The sequence below is a fragment of the Lepisma saccharinum genome, chromosome 14, assembly GCF_977018435.1.
Source record: "Lepisma saccharinum chromosome 14, izLepSacc3.1, whole genome shotgun sequence".
Classification (NCBI taxonomy): Eukaryota; Metazoa; Arthropoda; class Insecta; order Zygentoma; family Lepismatidae; genus Lepisma; species Lepisma saccharinum.
The window spans coordinates 54,644,015-54,657,609 of record NC_139242.1 but is presented as its reverse complement, the minus strand read 5'-3'; the positions used below and the strand labels follow the sequence as shown (position 1 = coordinate 54,657,609).

The 13,595-nt window shown below is 36.8% G+C and overlaps 1 protein-coding gene across 8 annotated transcripts in view; it reads left to right on the top strand.

Moving 5' to 3' along the window:
• Ctr1A (Copper transporter 1A) overlaps positions 1-13,595 on the top strand; it is a 78,886-nt gene that overhangs the window by 53,893 nt on the left and 11,398 nt on the right. For 5 of the 8 annotated variants that reach the window (XM_083135639.1, XM_083135635.1, XM_083135636.1 and 2 more), the window contains exons 3-5: positions 2,096-2,229; positions 5,433-5,531; positions 12,391-12,429. In XM_083135639.1, the coding sequence (XP_082991765.1) occupies positions 2,096-2,229; positions 5,433-5,531; positions 12,391-12,429 (272 nt within the window). The remainder of the gene's footprint in view (positions 1-2,095; positions 2,230-5,432; positions 5,532-12,390; positions 12,430-13,595) is intronic. The other 3 variants (XM_083135641.1, XM_083135640.1, XM_083135642.1) reach the window with 1 other exon arrangement.

The window sequence follows — 13,595 nt, the reverse complement described above, 5'->3', positions numbered from 1 at the left end:
GATGTCACGTGAGCTAGGAGACCCAGCTCAGTTGCCTCTGAGCCTTTGGAGTGTGTAGGTCACGCCTGAAGTGAAAGTGTGTTTAGTGCTCACGTTGAGAGTCAAGATGCAGCGAACCATCGATCAGCGTTATGCGATCAAATTTTGCGTTAAACTGAACAAATCTGCTAAGGAGACTTTTGATATGATCCGTGAGGCTTACAAGGACGAAGCCATGTCCAGAATGCGTGTTCTTGAGTGGTATAAAAAATTCAAAGATGGCCGGGAAGATGTCAAAGACGAATAACGTGCTGGACGTCCAACATCGATCCGAAACACTGAAAATGTGGCCAAAGTGCGAGAGCTTCTGAACAGTGATTGCCGGTTAAGTGTTTGTTTGATAGCACAGGAGTTAAATTTACTGAAATCCACTGTACATTCAATTGTGACCAATGATTTGCAAATGCGGAAGGTGTGCGCGAAGTTTGTGCCGAAGGTTTTGTCAGACGAGCAGAAGGAACACCGTGTGACAATTTGTCGTGAACTGTTGGAACGTTTGGAGACAGATCCAAATCTTTTGGACAGAGTAATAACCGGTGACAAAACCTGGATTTTTAAGTACAATCCGGAGACCAAATGGCAAAGTGCTGAGTGGCACACAAGCACCTCTCCTCGACCAAAAAAGGCCTGCACGAGCAAATCAAGAGTAAAATCGATGCTCATCGTCTTTTTTGACGCAAAAAGTGTGGTGCACAAGGAAAGGAGTTTGGGCCTGCTGGACAAACAGTGAACGGGAAATTTTACGCAGACGTGCTCGAACGTTTGAGGATTAGGGTCCGCCACATCCGAAGGGAGATTGCCGATTCCTGGCTGCTGCATCACGACAATGCACCCAGTCACACGTTGCTAATTGTGAGGGAGGCACTGGCCAAACACAATGTGGCAATGCTGCTGCAAGCACCGTACAGTCCAGATATGGCTCCCTCGGATCAAAAGGAGCCTGAAAGGACATCGTTTCGGAACGATTGAGGCAGTCGAAGCAGCTTCGACGGGGTGCCTAAACAGCCTTGCAGTTGCTGACTTCCAGGGGGCGTATGAAGAGTGGAAAAAGCGCTGGCAGTGGTGTATTGATGCAAGAGGGTCATATTTTGAGGAATATTAACACACTGTACATACGCGTATACCTTCAATAAATTTCTTTTTATGACTTCAGTCCCGATACTTATTGGACAAATCCTGTAAACTCTGTTCTTGCATGAAACTCGTCACAGACTGAATTCTACTTCTTACTAACCCCCACACACGCACACAATCATGTACAGCTATCGCATGCTGCAACATGTTTCCAAGGTTACCCACACATACCACAAGCAACAATACTTGGAAGTACATTTTTAGTTTTACAGCATTCATTTCCAATGAAAGTTGGAAATCAAAGTTAAGGGAGTTTTGAATTGCACTTTATTCATATTGCTTAACTCAATCAACTGTATTCAAAATTTTATTTGTGGGGTGGAGGGATCAGTGTAATCTTCCTTTAGGAAAAGTCTACTTCAGAGGTGTTCATATGGGGGCAGGGAGGCAAGGTGGTTGTCATCAGGAGCACCAGGACAAGGAGGGTGCCATATAAGCAAAAAGACAAAAGGTTATATAAAGAGTAAATGTTGTCGAGCCCTTTGAAATGATTGGCATCCCCATTTAATTAATATTATTTTAGTTTGCAAAGAAATACGAGATCTAAAGTTTTCTTTCTTACTTCAGTCACAACAGAGCCAGTAGTTCTTTAAATCAGCTCAAGTTTGTATTTATTGCCTAAAAACAGATATTATGTGCACTTTGTTCATGATGCGATATTAAATATCATTTTGTAATGACTAAAGGCTTGTGCATTATCATTTCCAAAATTGAAAACTGTCAATATTTGGAAGTGCATGTTTGGTAGTCCTGCGTTGTAGCAATACCATTGAAAGCTAATGGGAGCGTTACAACCCAGAAGTGTCCACAACTGTATATTACGTTTTACCAAGGGAGGGGAGTAGAAATAGAGAAATATGTATTTTAGATACAAACAAACCTTATTTTTTCCATGAATTTGACTTTGTCTGCTAATTTTCAGATGTATTTCCATTTTGGTTATCATGAAACAATCCTATTTGAATCATGGAAAGTTTCATCAGTTGGAACTTTGATAGGGTCCATGATTGGCATTTTCATTATGGCTGCACTGTATGAAGGCCTGAAATATTACAGGTAATTATAAATTTATGGTACATAGTTCCAAATAATATTTAGTAAACTTATTGCTTTTTTTTTCTGTAAAGTTAATCATATATCATCTCTTGTAATTCTGAACCCATAGTTGAAGAACACACACAATTTACCTAATCTGTTCACATACACAGTTGGAGATGAAATCTCCATTCTTCATGCAGCACTTTGTGGATCACAGTTGGCTGTATTTTAACCTTGTTCACCATGGCCCCACAAGTAAAAATCAAGCAGAGTCAGATCTGGGCTCCTTGGAGGTTATTCCACTTTCCTTTGTGCCCAATGCAATATTAGGAAACTATATTCTTCAAATTATCACACGCACAAAAAAGAAGCTCTTAAGGATCCGGACTTAGAGACACGCTGTAGAGAGATTCATGGATTGCTAACATGGTGAGAAATGTTTCACATATACAAGTTCACAAGCCTCAGGTTTACACATGAATCAAGAACATTACATGCAATGTGGATTGCTGTACTTTTGTCTGCAGATTGTTAAAGCATGGTTATTACTAGAGTCCGGATTTATAAGCACAATCGAACAGTAAAATAAGCAAGTTAATAAGCACAAAAAATGAAAATAATAAGCACCAAAATATGCATAAACAAATACAGGAAAATCTGAAAAAATATTTGTTTATTAGATCTCTTAACTTGTTGTTACAGTATGTAAGGAAGATCATCCTGTGGTTTTCTTGTGTGAAGCTCCGTCTGTCAGTGAAGTATGATTTGTACAGTGAAAATGTTCTTTCCACATCGCATGGCGTCACAGGCGCATGTGAAAAACACCACAGTTCTTTTTCTGTGAATTCCTCTTCAATGTCTGTTTCTTCACCAGAAATCTTTTTATAAATTTGACACTGTTTTGTAACAGAGATTTTTCAGTAATACCTGACTGAGCTTGTGGGGTGCAATTTTATCATGGCATGACGTGGATCGCGTCAGCTGACTTACGAGGAAAAGAGGTCAGGAAATTCCTGTGCGGCTATTTAGAAGCATTGATCTCGTCATCCCAATGCCATCGTGTGATTGAAATATGACAGATTTGGGTAAAATATGCTATTTTAAATCAAAATCATAAAATAAGCAATCATAACAGTTTCCTGCAGAAATAAGCATTTATAAGCACTTTCAACCTTAGTTAAATAGCTCATCAAGGTATGTAATACGAAGTATAACCTTTCTCCTTACCATTAGAAGTCTGGAAAAGAATATGCATTTCGCTTATAAATCCAGGCTCTAGTTATTACTGAATATCTAGGAAATTGAACATTATAAAAATCAAGAAACAAAAGAAATAGCAGGTAAGAAGTTAGTGACTTTTCATTCTCATACCATGCCATGGCATTTTGGGTTTATTGATCCAAGTTCATACACTTTCCACCCAATCACCCCCTCCCCCTCTCTCCCCCCTCTCTCCCCCCTCTCTCTTCTCTCTCTCTCTCTCTCTCTCTCTCTCTCTCTCTCTCTATATATATATATATATATATATATATATATATATATATATATATATATATATAGGATAAAAGCAAGGAGGGCCAAAAGGGCTAAGTAAAAATCAAAGAAGGTAAAAGGAAACACTCACCGGACAGTAGAAAAATTCAAAATTTTCGCTAATTTCATAGCATCATCGGTGTGAGGAGAAATAGACGGAACCGTTAGCGAAAATTTTGAATTTTTCTACTGTCCGGTGAGTGTTTGCTTTTACCTTCTTTGATTTATATATATACAGAAAGGCTAATTGGTACTGAACCTTCAGTTTAAAGTGGAATCCGAACTCTATGTACCTCCACCGGGTATTGAACCTGTGACTCCTTGATTACAAGGCAATGATGCTACCACTCCATCATCTGAGAAGTTCCCCACCAGCAGAAACACAAAATGTTTGTGTTGAAATCATAAATTAATTATTAAATGCAATTCAAATTGTTCATTTGCATTGATGAGATTCTGCCTGAAACTGTTCAGCACTAACCCAAGTCATGAAATACATGATAGATTATATTTCCGATATGCAGGTACAATGTTTTCCACCACATCTAAGTGTTATGTACTTTGCCATGTCTTAGGAGAGACAGGTGGATGGCAGGTGGGAGGGAGTTTTTTTTCTCTCTCTCTCCATCAGACTCCCCTCTCCTCCAAATATAATTGGTGAGAGGGGGAGAGAAGGATACCTTTTCTCTCTTTTTCCCCAGGCACTTTGCCTCCACTTAAATGTTATATACTTTGCCATGTCATTTAATGTTTATATTTGTCCCATGCGAGTCATGCACTTTTGATATTTCAGGATCATTTACAAATCTGGTTTTAATAATGGGATTTTCTCCCATATCATGAGATTGATGCAAATATCCTAGAGTGCATAATTTTTTAACAAACAATAAAATGCAGTGCAGATAGCAAATACATGATACCATCTCCCAGATTGTTCACAGTTCATTGCTATTGATGCAGGTCAACAGTTGACCTTAATCCTCATTTGAAAGGCTGTAGCCAACTTGTCACTGTTTGGTACGGCAGAACACGATCACTCATGCTTCCTGTAGCTTAACATGAGACTGTCATGCATTTCTGCCACAAGAGAACTGCTAGTTTGTTTTCACATAGCAGAAATGCTGCTAAACTCTGCATACTAGATTTCCAGTGTTGTTGCATTTTGAGAGAAAAACATAGTTGCTATGACTTTCAAAATACCACTTTCCTTTACATTTCCGGTTGAATGTATAAACTTTAACCATAGCAGAATAAGCAGTATCTTGTTCTAGTATGTGGTAGAATGGCTTGTATATTTAATAGTTAGTATTCATTTTTACTACAAGGACACAAGCAATTAGTTCCATTTTTAATAATATTACCCAAAACTGGGAGCTTAAAAGAAGGAATAGCTATTTTTGTAAAAGATAAAAAAAGTTTACCATATTACCTAAATTGCGGTATTTTGCCTTCAATGGTGCAAGTAATATTTGTGTAACATATCTGTGAGATCGAGTAAAAATTCACTTCTTAAACAAATACAGAATAATTCCATGTAACTTGCCAAAAAAATGTGCCTATCTGCCCCAATATTGTCAATGAGCAGCTTTGTGTGATTATTGTATTCAGTAACAATAGAGTATTTACAGTGTGTGTGTCAGGAAAATCACTTGTATTTGTTGAATTTACATTGCATTTGTTTACTGTAGGGAATACCTATTCTGGAGAACGTGCCAGTCACTTCAGTACAATTCAGTTCCAGCAGCATCAGAGAAAGAAGTTGTTAAAGGGACACGTCAAATAGTGCAGTAAGTATTCAGGAATATATCTATTTGCATGTAAATATGCACAATGTTTTATTTTAACTTTTACTATCATCATTTTACATTAGATAGTGCCCAAATTTAAGAACAAGTATATATTGTGATGATAAGTTTCTGCAATCAATGCTTTTACAAAATTGTTTTCTGGAAAATATTAGAATTCTCATCATTCCCTATTTCTTCCAGTCTTATTTCTAACAAAGCTGAAAACTATGCATGGTTTTCACTTGTAACTCGTAGGAGAATATGAAAATATAAACATTGACAACAATAATTAATTGGTTGATGGAAAAAGTCTTATTTATATATTAAAAAAGTAATTATCTTGACATGTCGTAAGGCTGTTATCACCAAGATCAATGGGCTTCTTGAGGGATAGGTTTTGAAACTGGAACACTTACATGTTGGAGACTGTGGTGTTAAAAATAAAAATGTGTACCCATTAGAAGGTTAAAATGGTGCTCTAGTTTTAACATGGAGGAGATCCTGTTTTAAAATTTATCCTTGAAGAATCCAAGAGAATGACAAAATAGAGGATATCAACCTTACATGCCAAGATGAGTACCTTTTTCTTAATATTGCAATGTTGGCATGACACGTAGCGTAAGCCAAGCTTTAATTAAAGTCTTATTTTTAGTTTATAAGTGAAATTTTACTTATTTTGATTATGGCTTACTGAAGATTTACCTTGACCTACAACTAATTTTATGAAAGAACTAATAGTGTACAACTAATCATATTTGCACATGCAGCAACTGAACTTGTTGGATCATATTAGTAAAGAAGAGTAGGTAGAATATAGTCAATTTTCATATGAATAAATTCCTCTCTGATGTTGTTTCCAACCTAGTAACTTCTCATGGACATATAAACTTTTTATGACCTGTTAACGCACATAAAGGTACCCATGCTTGAATCTGTGCATGTGTGTATATAGGCATAAGCACTGGCTCGACATCTGAAAATGTGCTTTTTTTCAAATCAAAATCTGAGCACATGCCCACTACAGGTGCAGGTACTTGCTAAGTAGTAGGTTCTCATTGAGGGGGTACATATTCCTTGAGAGCAAGTTTTCAGACTTTTTATTCATACAAAATTGAGTACATGCTCCAGAAAGTTGAGAAATGAGACGATGTTCACTTTTATTGATGTGATCCATTTTTAATAATGTAGTGTGGTTAACATATTCTTTTCTTACTGAGCAAGGATGGAAAGGTTTTTCCTATTTCAATGACTGTTTTTATTCCCAAACCTATTGATTTGAAGGTTAACCATGTCGTTGAAATGTGAAATATTTTTCATTCTTGTTACAATTGTTTTGTAATAATGAATAGTAATATTGCTTTGTGTAGTTTTTATAGTATCCAGGGAGACTTTTGGTGGTAGTTCTGATATTAATTCTATTTGTTGCTGGCCATGATTTTGATCTGTTTGCATGAAATATATCACATGATGTTAGTGGATGCACAATATTTAAGGTGATTAACTTGTTGTCAGCATTTCCTTAGTTCATTTTCGATCTGTGAACAACAAAATAAAACTACTCACAGAATGTAAAAAGGTAACTGAAAAAGTTTTATTTGGGAATTCTATCCTTGCTACGTAGATGGTGTGGGAGATTATCATATTCAGTAAGCAACCCCATACTCCTGCTTCCTGCCTCCAGCTTGAAACAGGGACAACAATTTTAAATCTTTGTACTGTGTATGTAAAAGCATGGATAGCTTGCTCTACCAAGTTCATGGTGATAGTTTCCACCCAGATCTTCATACAGAAGCTTGGTCCAACTGATGAACACAATACCTGGGAATAAGTGTACTCTCTCTCCCCCCCCCCCCTTCAATCCAAATTGAACAGACTGTCACATTTTTGACATTTCTGTAACTTCTTACCAAGAAGAATTTCGGAGAGTTTGCAGCCTAGTATTTGATGTTCCTGTGTAGTTCTGAACTGAATCTTCAGAACCCAAAGAAGCACACCTGCATATTTGGTGCATATAACCAGGATAAACTGTGGTATTTTAAGCATTTAAAGTTCACGTGGCCCTGTGAACCCCTCCAGGCAGTGGCGTGGCGTGACTTTTTTAAAGGTGTTACCATCAGTATAACAATTATTCTGCTAGACGTTATCATCTACACCCCCCCCCCCCAAATGCCTTCGAACTAGATTTTTGTTCATTCCCTTTTTTTTATTTTTTTGCAATCCACTCACTGATTTAGCCACAAACACTCTTAGCAAGCCCATGTGGAGTTCCTGGTCTTCTATCGAATGCCTCCTCAGGTGGCTGATAGAGGAAAACTCACTAGATATAGTGGGCACTGGGCAATCAAAATACCTAGGATGGACCAAAACCAGGACTACTGCCTTGTAGTTAGTAGAGGGATCTACAAAGACTAGGGGAAGAAAACCCTGAAAACAAATCACCTGGCCCTCCTGGTTGGGGATTGAGCGAAAGGCTGACACCCTTACGTTGTAAAAGAGCAACTCGTTGCGAAGCCAATAAACAAGCCTCTGAAGGATGGACTTGTTAAGACGACGACCAGGGCAGACCAGGAATATGAGAAAGGTCAACAAAGAAAGAACAATCAACATTGCAACCTGGAATGTACGCACTCTAAGAAAACCAGTTGTACTAAGAGTCGTTAAACAACAGGCTGAGAAATATGGGACCAACATTATGGCAGTATAAGAAACAGGATGGAACGGGCAGGATACCTTTAAGTCAGCAAACCACATAGTGTTTAATTGTGGCAGAAACTGAAAGGAATATGGGACAGGTTTCATTGTAAATAGAAATATGAAGAACGCAGCACTCAATTTCACACCTATAAATGAGAATATTCACCATGAGGGTCAAATGAAGAATGTTTAACATCGCAGTAATCTGTGTACATGCACCAACTGAAGAAACTAATGATGAGATGAAAGATGAGTTTTATGATAAATTGGAGTATGTTTATGATACAGCACCGCAACATGATGTAAAACTATTAATAGGAGATGTAAATGTAAAAATTGGAAAAGAAGAAATTTTCAGAAAAATAATTGACAAAGAAAGCTTACACAGTGATAGTAACGATAATGGTCTGCGCATAATAGACTTTGCTGTAAGCAAAAGAATGGTAGTTAAAACTACTCAGTTGCAAAGAAAAAACATAAAGATGGAAACATGGATCTCACCAGATGGAACCAGAAGAAACCAAATAAACCATGTGGTAATAGATGATAGACATTCTTCAGATATAATAGATGTCAGTAGGTGCAGACTGTGGATCTGACTACTTTTTAGTAAGAATTAAATACAGACAAAAAATTGCTTTTTATAGAAATAGCAAAGGAATGAAACAAGAAAAATATGATACAACAAAGGTAATAAAAGATGAAATGTATAGAGCAAGATATAAAGAGGTATTAAAGACTAGATTTGAAGAGAAGGATGAGGAATGGCATAATTCTGATGTAGAGCAAAAGTGGAAAGCAATCAGAGACAGCATTGAACATACGGCAGAAAAAGTACTGTAAAAGAAGAAACCAAAAATAAGAGAAGAATGGTGGGATGAGGAATGTGATAAAACCATAAGAGAAAGAAATAAAGATGAAAATGACAAACAGAAATACATGAGGAAATAGAGAAATGTTTAAGGAGAAGAGAAAAGAGGCAGATAAATTATGCAGAAGAAAGAAAAGATAGTATGAAAAGCAAAAAATAGCAGAGATAGAAGAGTCACGGAAAACAAGAGAACTTATAGAGTACTTCTGGAAGCTGAAAGAAGAAAAGAATGGATTTAAACCCAGGGTTGCCTTCTGCAAAGATAAAGAGGGCAATCTGATAGGAGACAAGGAAGGCATGCTCAATAGATGGGCAGAGTATTTTGAATGGAGATGATAATGAACATGAGAATGAGGACATGGGAAATAGTGAGGAAGAAAGAAGCTTGAGGGTAGAAGAAAAGGACATGGAAACGGAGGACATAGATCAATCAGAACTGATCAAACCCTCTTTCGAGAAATGAGTTTAAAGAAGCAATTGGAGAACTAAGGAACAATAAAGCTCCAGGAGATGACAACGTAAACGCTGAACTGCTGAAGGCAGGAGGGGACTTCATAGTGGACAAATTAGAAGAACTGTACAAGCAAGTATGGGAAGAAGAGAAAATGCCACAACAATGGGGAAGAGGGATCATATGCCCAATACATAAAAGTAAAGATAGAATGCTATGTGAAAACTACAGAGGAATTACACTTCTCAATATGGCATATAAAGTATTAGTCAGGAGTAGGGCTCAGAAGTTGAAGACCTGTAAATTGCCAAAAAGAGACCTATAAAAAGACCTAAATATATATAAAAAAAAAGGACCTAAAAATGAAAAAAAAAAGGACGTATAAATGTAATCCAAATTAATTAATAACTTCAGTTTTAATTTCATATTTAATGAAAAAAAAATACAAAATTCTGGTGGTATGGAACACACAGTGCGAAAAAACTATATGAATGAAATATATCTTCTTTCAGATATTATATATTTTTTAGATTAACATAATTTGAAAAATCATATTTGAAGAATCATATTTGGCCTAACCACACTAGGGTTACAGAAATAGTGTTACAGAAGAAGGTGAAGTTACAAAAGAAAGCCGTTAAGACCTAAAAAGAGGCTAAAAACGGACCAATAAGCCAAAAAACGCCGAAAAAGGCAAAAAAAAAAAAGGACAAATAAAACCCACCTTTTTCTGGCCTACAATGACCCAAAATGAACATATATTTTGTTGGGCCTCGTCTTCGGACACTAAGGGGGAAAAAAAGGATTTTTCCTCAACTTCCAAGCCCTAGTCAGGAGACTTACCCCAGTAGCAGAGAAGATGATCGGAGATTACCAATGTGGTTTTAGAAGAAACAGATCAACCACAGATCAAATTTCTTCAATTAGAATGATAATGGAAAAGTGCTGTGAATACGATATTGACCTGCATCACCTCTTCATTGACTTCAAACAGACATGTGACAACATTAAGAGGAACAAACTGCTAACAATCATGAAAGAACTGCAAATACCAACGAAACTAGTAAGATTAACAAGAATGACATTAAATTAAACAACAGATAAAGTAAAGATTGAAGGAGAATTGTCAAGAAAATTCCAAATAAAGAGAGGAGTAAGACAAGGAGATGTAATGTCAACCCTGTTATTTTATCTAGCACTAGAAAAGGCTATCAGGCATTTGAGTATAAACCCAGGAGGGACAACGTATAATAGGATGTGTCAATGCCTAGCATATGAGGATGATATTGATCTCATAGCACAAAACAAAGCAGAACTAAATAAAGAATTTCAAAAAACTAGAAGCTGTCAAGAATATAGGACTACATGTAAATGTACAAAAGACTAAATATATGCTTACATCAAAAAGAGAGGGGAAATACGAGAGAATGATAAAGGTAGGAGGTAAAAGAATTTGAGAGATGTGATAACTTTAAGTACTTAGGATCAATAATAAACCAAGCAAACAATATATCTGATGAAATCAAGGCAAGAATACTCACAGGATGTTGAAGAAGGTTTTCTCTTCCAAAGAAAGAAGCAGAAAAAACAAGATTAATATATACAAAACAATTAATACACCCAATTGTAACATGTGGGTCAGAAACCTGGACCTTAGTGAAAAAGGATGAAGATCTGTTAAGATGGGAAAGGAAGATGTTGAGAAGAATTTTTGGAGCAGTGAGAGAGAACGAAACCTGGAAGATAAGAACAAACAGAAATACAAGAACTGTATAATAATCCAGATAATGTAACAGAGATTAAGTGTGGACGAATTAGATGGTTAGGACATGTGTGGCGAATGGAAGATTACAGAGTGCCCAAGAAGGTATTAAGCGGGGGACCAGGTGGAAGAAAAAGGAAGACCTAGGAATTGATGGCGGCTGGATGACATGCAGGAAGATCTGAGAAGAAGGACAAAGGCAACAGATAGAGATGACTGGAGGCTGGTTGTGAAGGAGGCCAAGGCCCTATATGGGCTGTAGCTCCATGGAGTAAGTAAGTAAATCCATTATCAAGAACTACCACTCATGAGACAGTTACCATGAAAATTCAATGAATAGTGGTCGAGCCTTATCAATTCTTCATTTGTTTCTTTGCAAATGAGTTGGAAAGGGGAAGAAGAAGAACAACACATTTCTTGGACCAATTTGATGTTTGTACAGTGAGCGGATGACAGAATTCCGCTCCTCCAGCGACAGTCAAATTGTGAAGGGGAACTCCAGCTGTACGTACTACTGTTGCCAACTTAGTATTTTGGAGCAAGGTGTGTCCAAATCACGAATCGCACAAAGGAACTATATTTTCATCTAGTACCTAACTGGTCTCAACTGGTAACTGGGTCCCTGAACAGGCATATGAATAGCCCCGTAGCGCACTGTCCCAAAGTCATCCCCTACTCTTGCTTTGCATTGGTGCCCTCTCCTCTTGTTACCTCTTCAGGGTAGCGGAATGGCCTCCTTCTTCGCTACTGTCGGCTGCAGAAAAAAATGTTCTCTACAGTATCTACTCAACAGCAATGCAATTGGTTAATATATTTACAATGTTGTTATTTTATTCAAAACAACTTTTTAATTCTTCACATATTGCTGTTACCTGCGGCAACACCGGTTACATGCACGCCTCTGCCTCCAGGCAACCTTATAGAGTATTGGGTTCAGTGTCTAGTACTAATATCTATGTTACTGCTTTCTGGTGTGTGTCCAAAAAGTGTTAACTCTCATTTTGAAATATTGGAAAGAAAGCTGTGTGATAACATTGTTGTTTTGTTTTGAGTGCACTCGTTCAGCTTTTTGTCTCTGCAGGAGTCCTCGGCTGCTAAATGCTGCTGAAATGAGTGTAAGGTGAGCCATAGTTTCTCCTTACCCTGTTCTGCATGACTTTGTTTTTAGGATGGGAAGAATAATTGCATGCTGTTATATTTAATAAGGTCTGTGTGTGCAATGCATGGGGTCATTTAGGCATGTAATTTTTCCTTACATTATATTGTATGGTAACACTATTAAGCCTTGTGTCTATGTTTAATAAAGCACATAAAATGCTGACCAAGGTAGAATTTGTTGTGAAACAACACACTATCGTTTATAATGTATTATGTTTATAGCATGCTATTTTACAATAAATTCTGCCTTGGTCAGCATTTTGAGTCTTGTATCCTTACCATATTTGTGTTTTTCTTTTTTTAGTGAAGTGACAATGTTTTATTTTAACTAATAATTTCATGTACATTTACTTCACTCAAATAAGTGGAAACTCTTTATGATACCAGTAACTAAGGATCTGAAAGATTGTGCATAAAAGCACAAAAATCAAAACTTGAAAATTCAGATTGAAATCATGTAAAAAGTAAAAACTGGACATGTTGTTTTTATGCATGTGTATAAAAAGACATGTAAAATTTACTCATCCAGTCTCGCAAACCAAAGGGGAAAAAAGCTCCTCCATAAAATATTCACATTGCAAACAAAAAAAATCTCAAATTTGCATACATATTTTTCTCTTTAGCATATTTGTTTACATGTGTAACAACCAGATAAACTATAAAAGGATATAATTTTGAAGTGAAATTCACATGTGTGAACTTTTTCAGGTCCTTATCAATAACCAATAGTGTTACCATTTAAACATAAAGGTAAATTTTTTCTCTGTGCATTGCGTGATGAGTTTGAAGGCAGAGCCTCACATAGCCTCTTTTCTTTCTATTTATCATTTACATTGCTGGGATTTGAACCTGTGACTCCTTGCTTTATAGCAATGCTTACCACTCTGGCTGCATTTCCCAACCAGGATCATCCAAGGTGTCGCTGATTAGAGGCTGGAATAGCAAATAATTTGCAAGAGAAAAAAGAATTGAAATATTTGTGCACACATTATGGCTCTCGCAAGCAAGAGAATTACGTAGTGCAGGTGTTTCAAAATATAACATGAATGGCAAATTTTGTGCTTGTGAGTTATGCTATGGAACATTTAGAAGATTACGAAGTTTGGTGTATTTATTGTATTTTCTTTA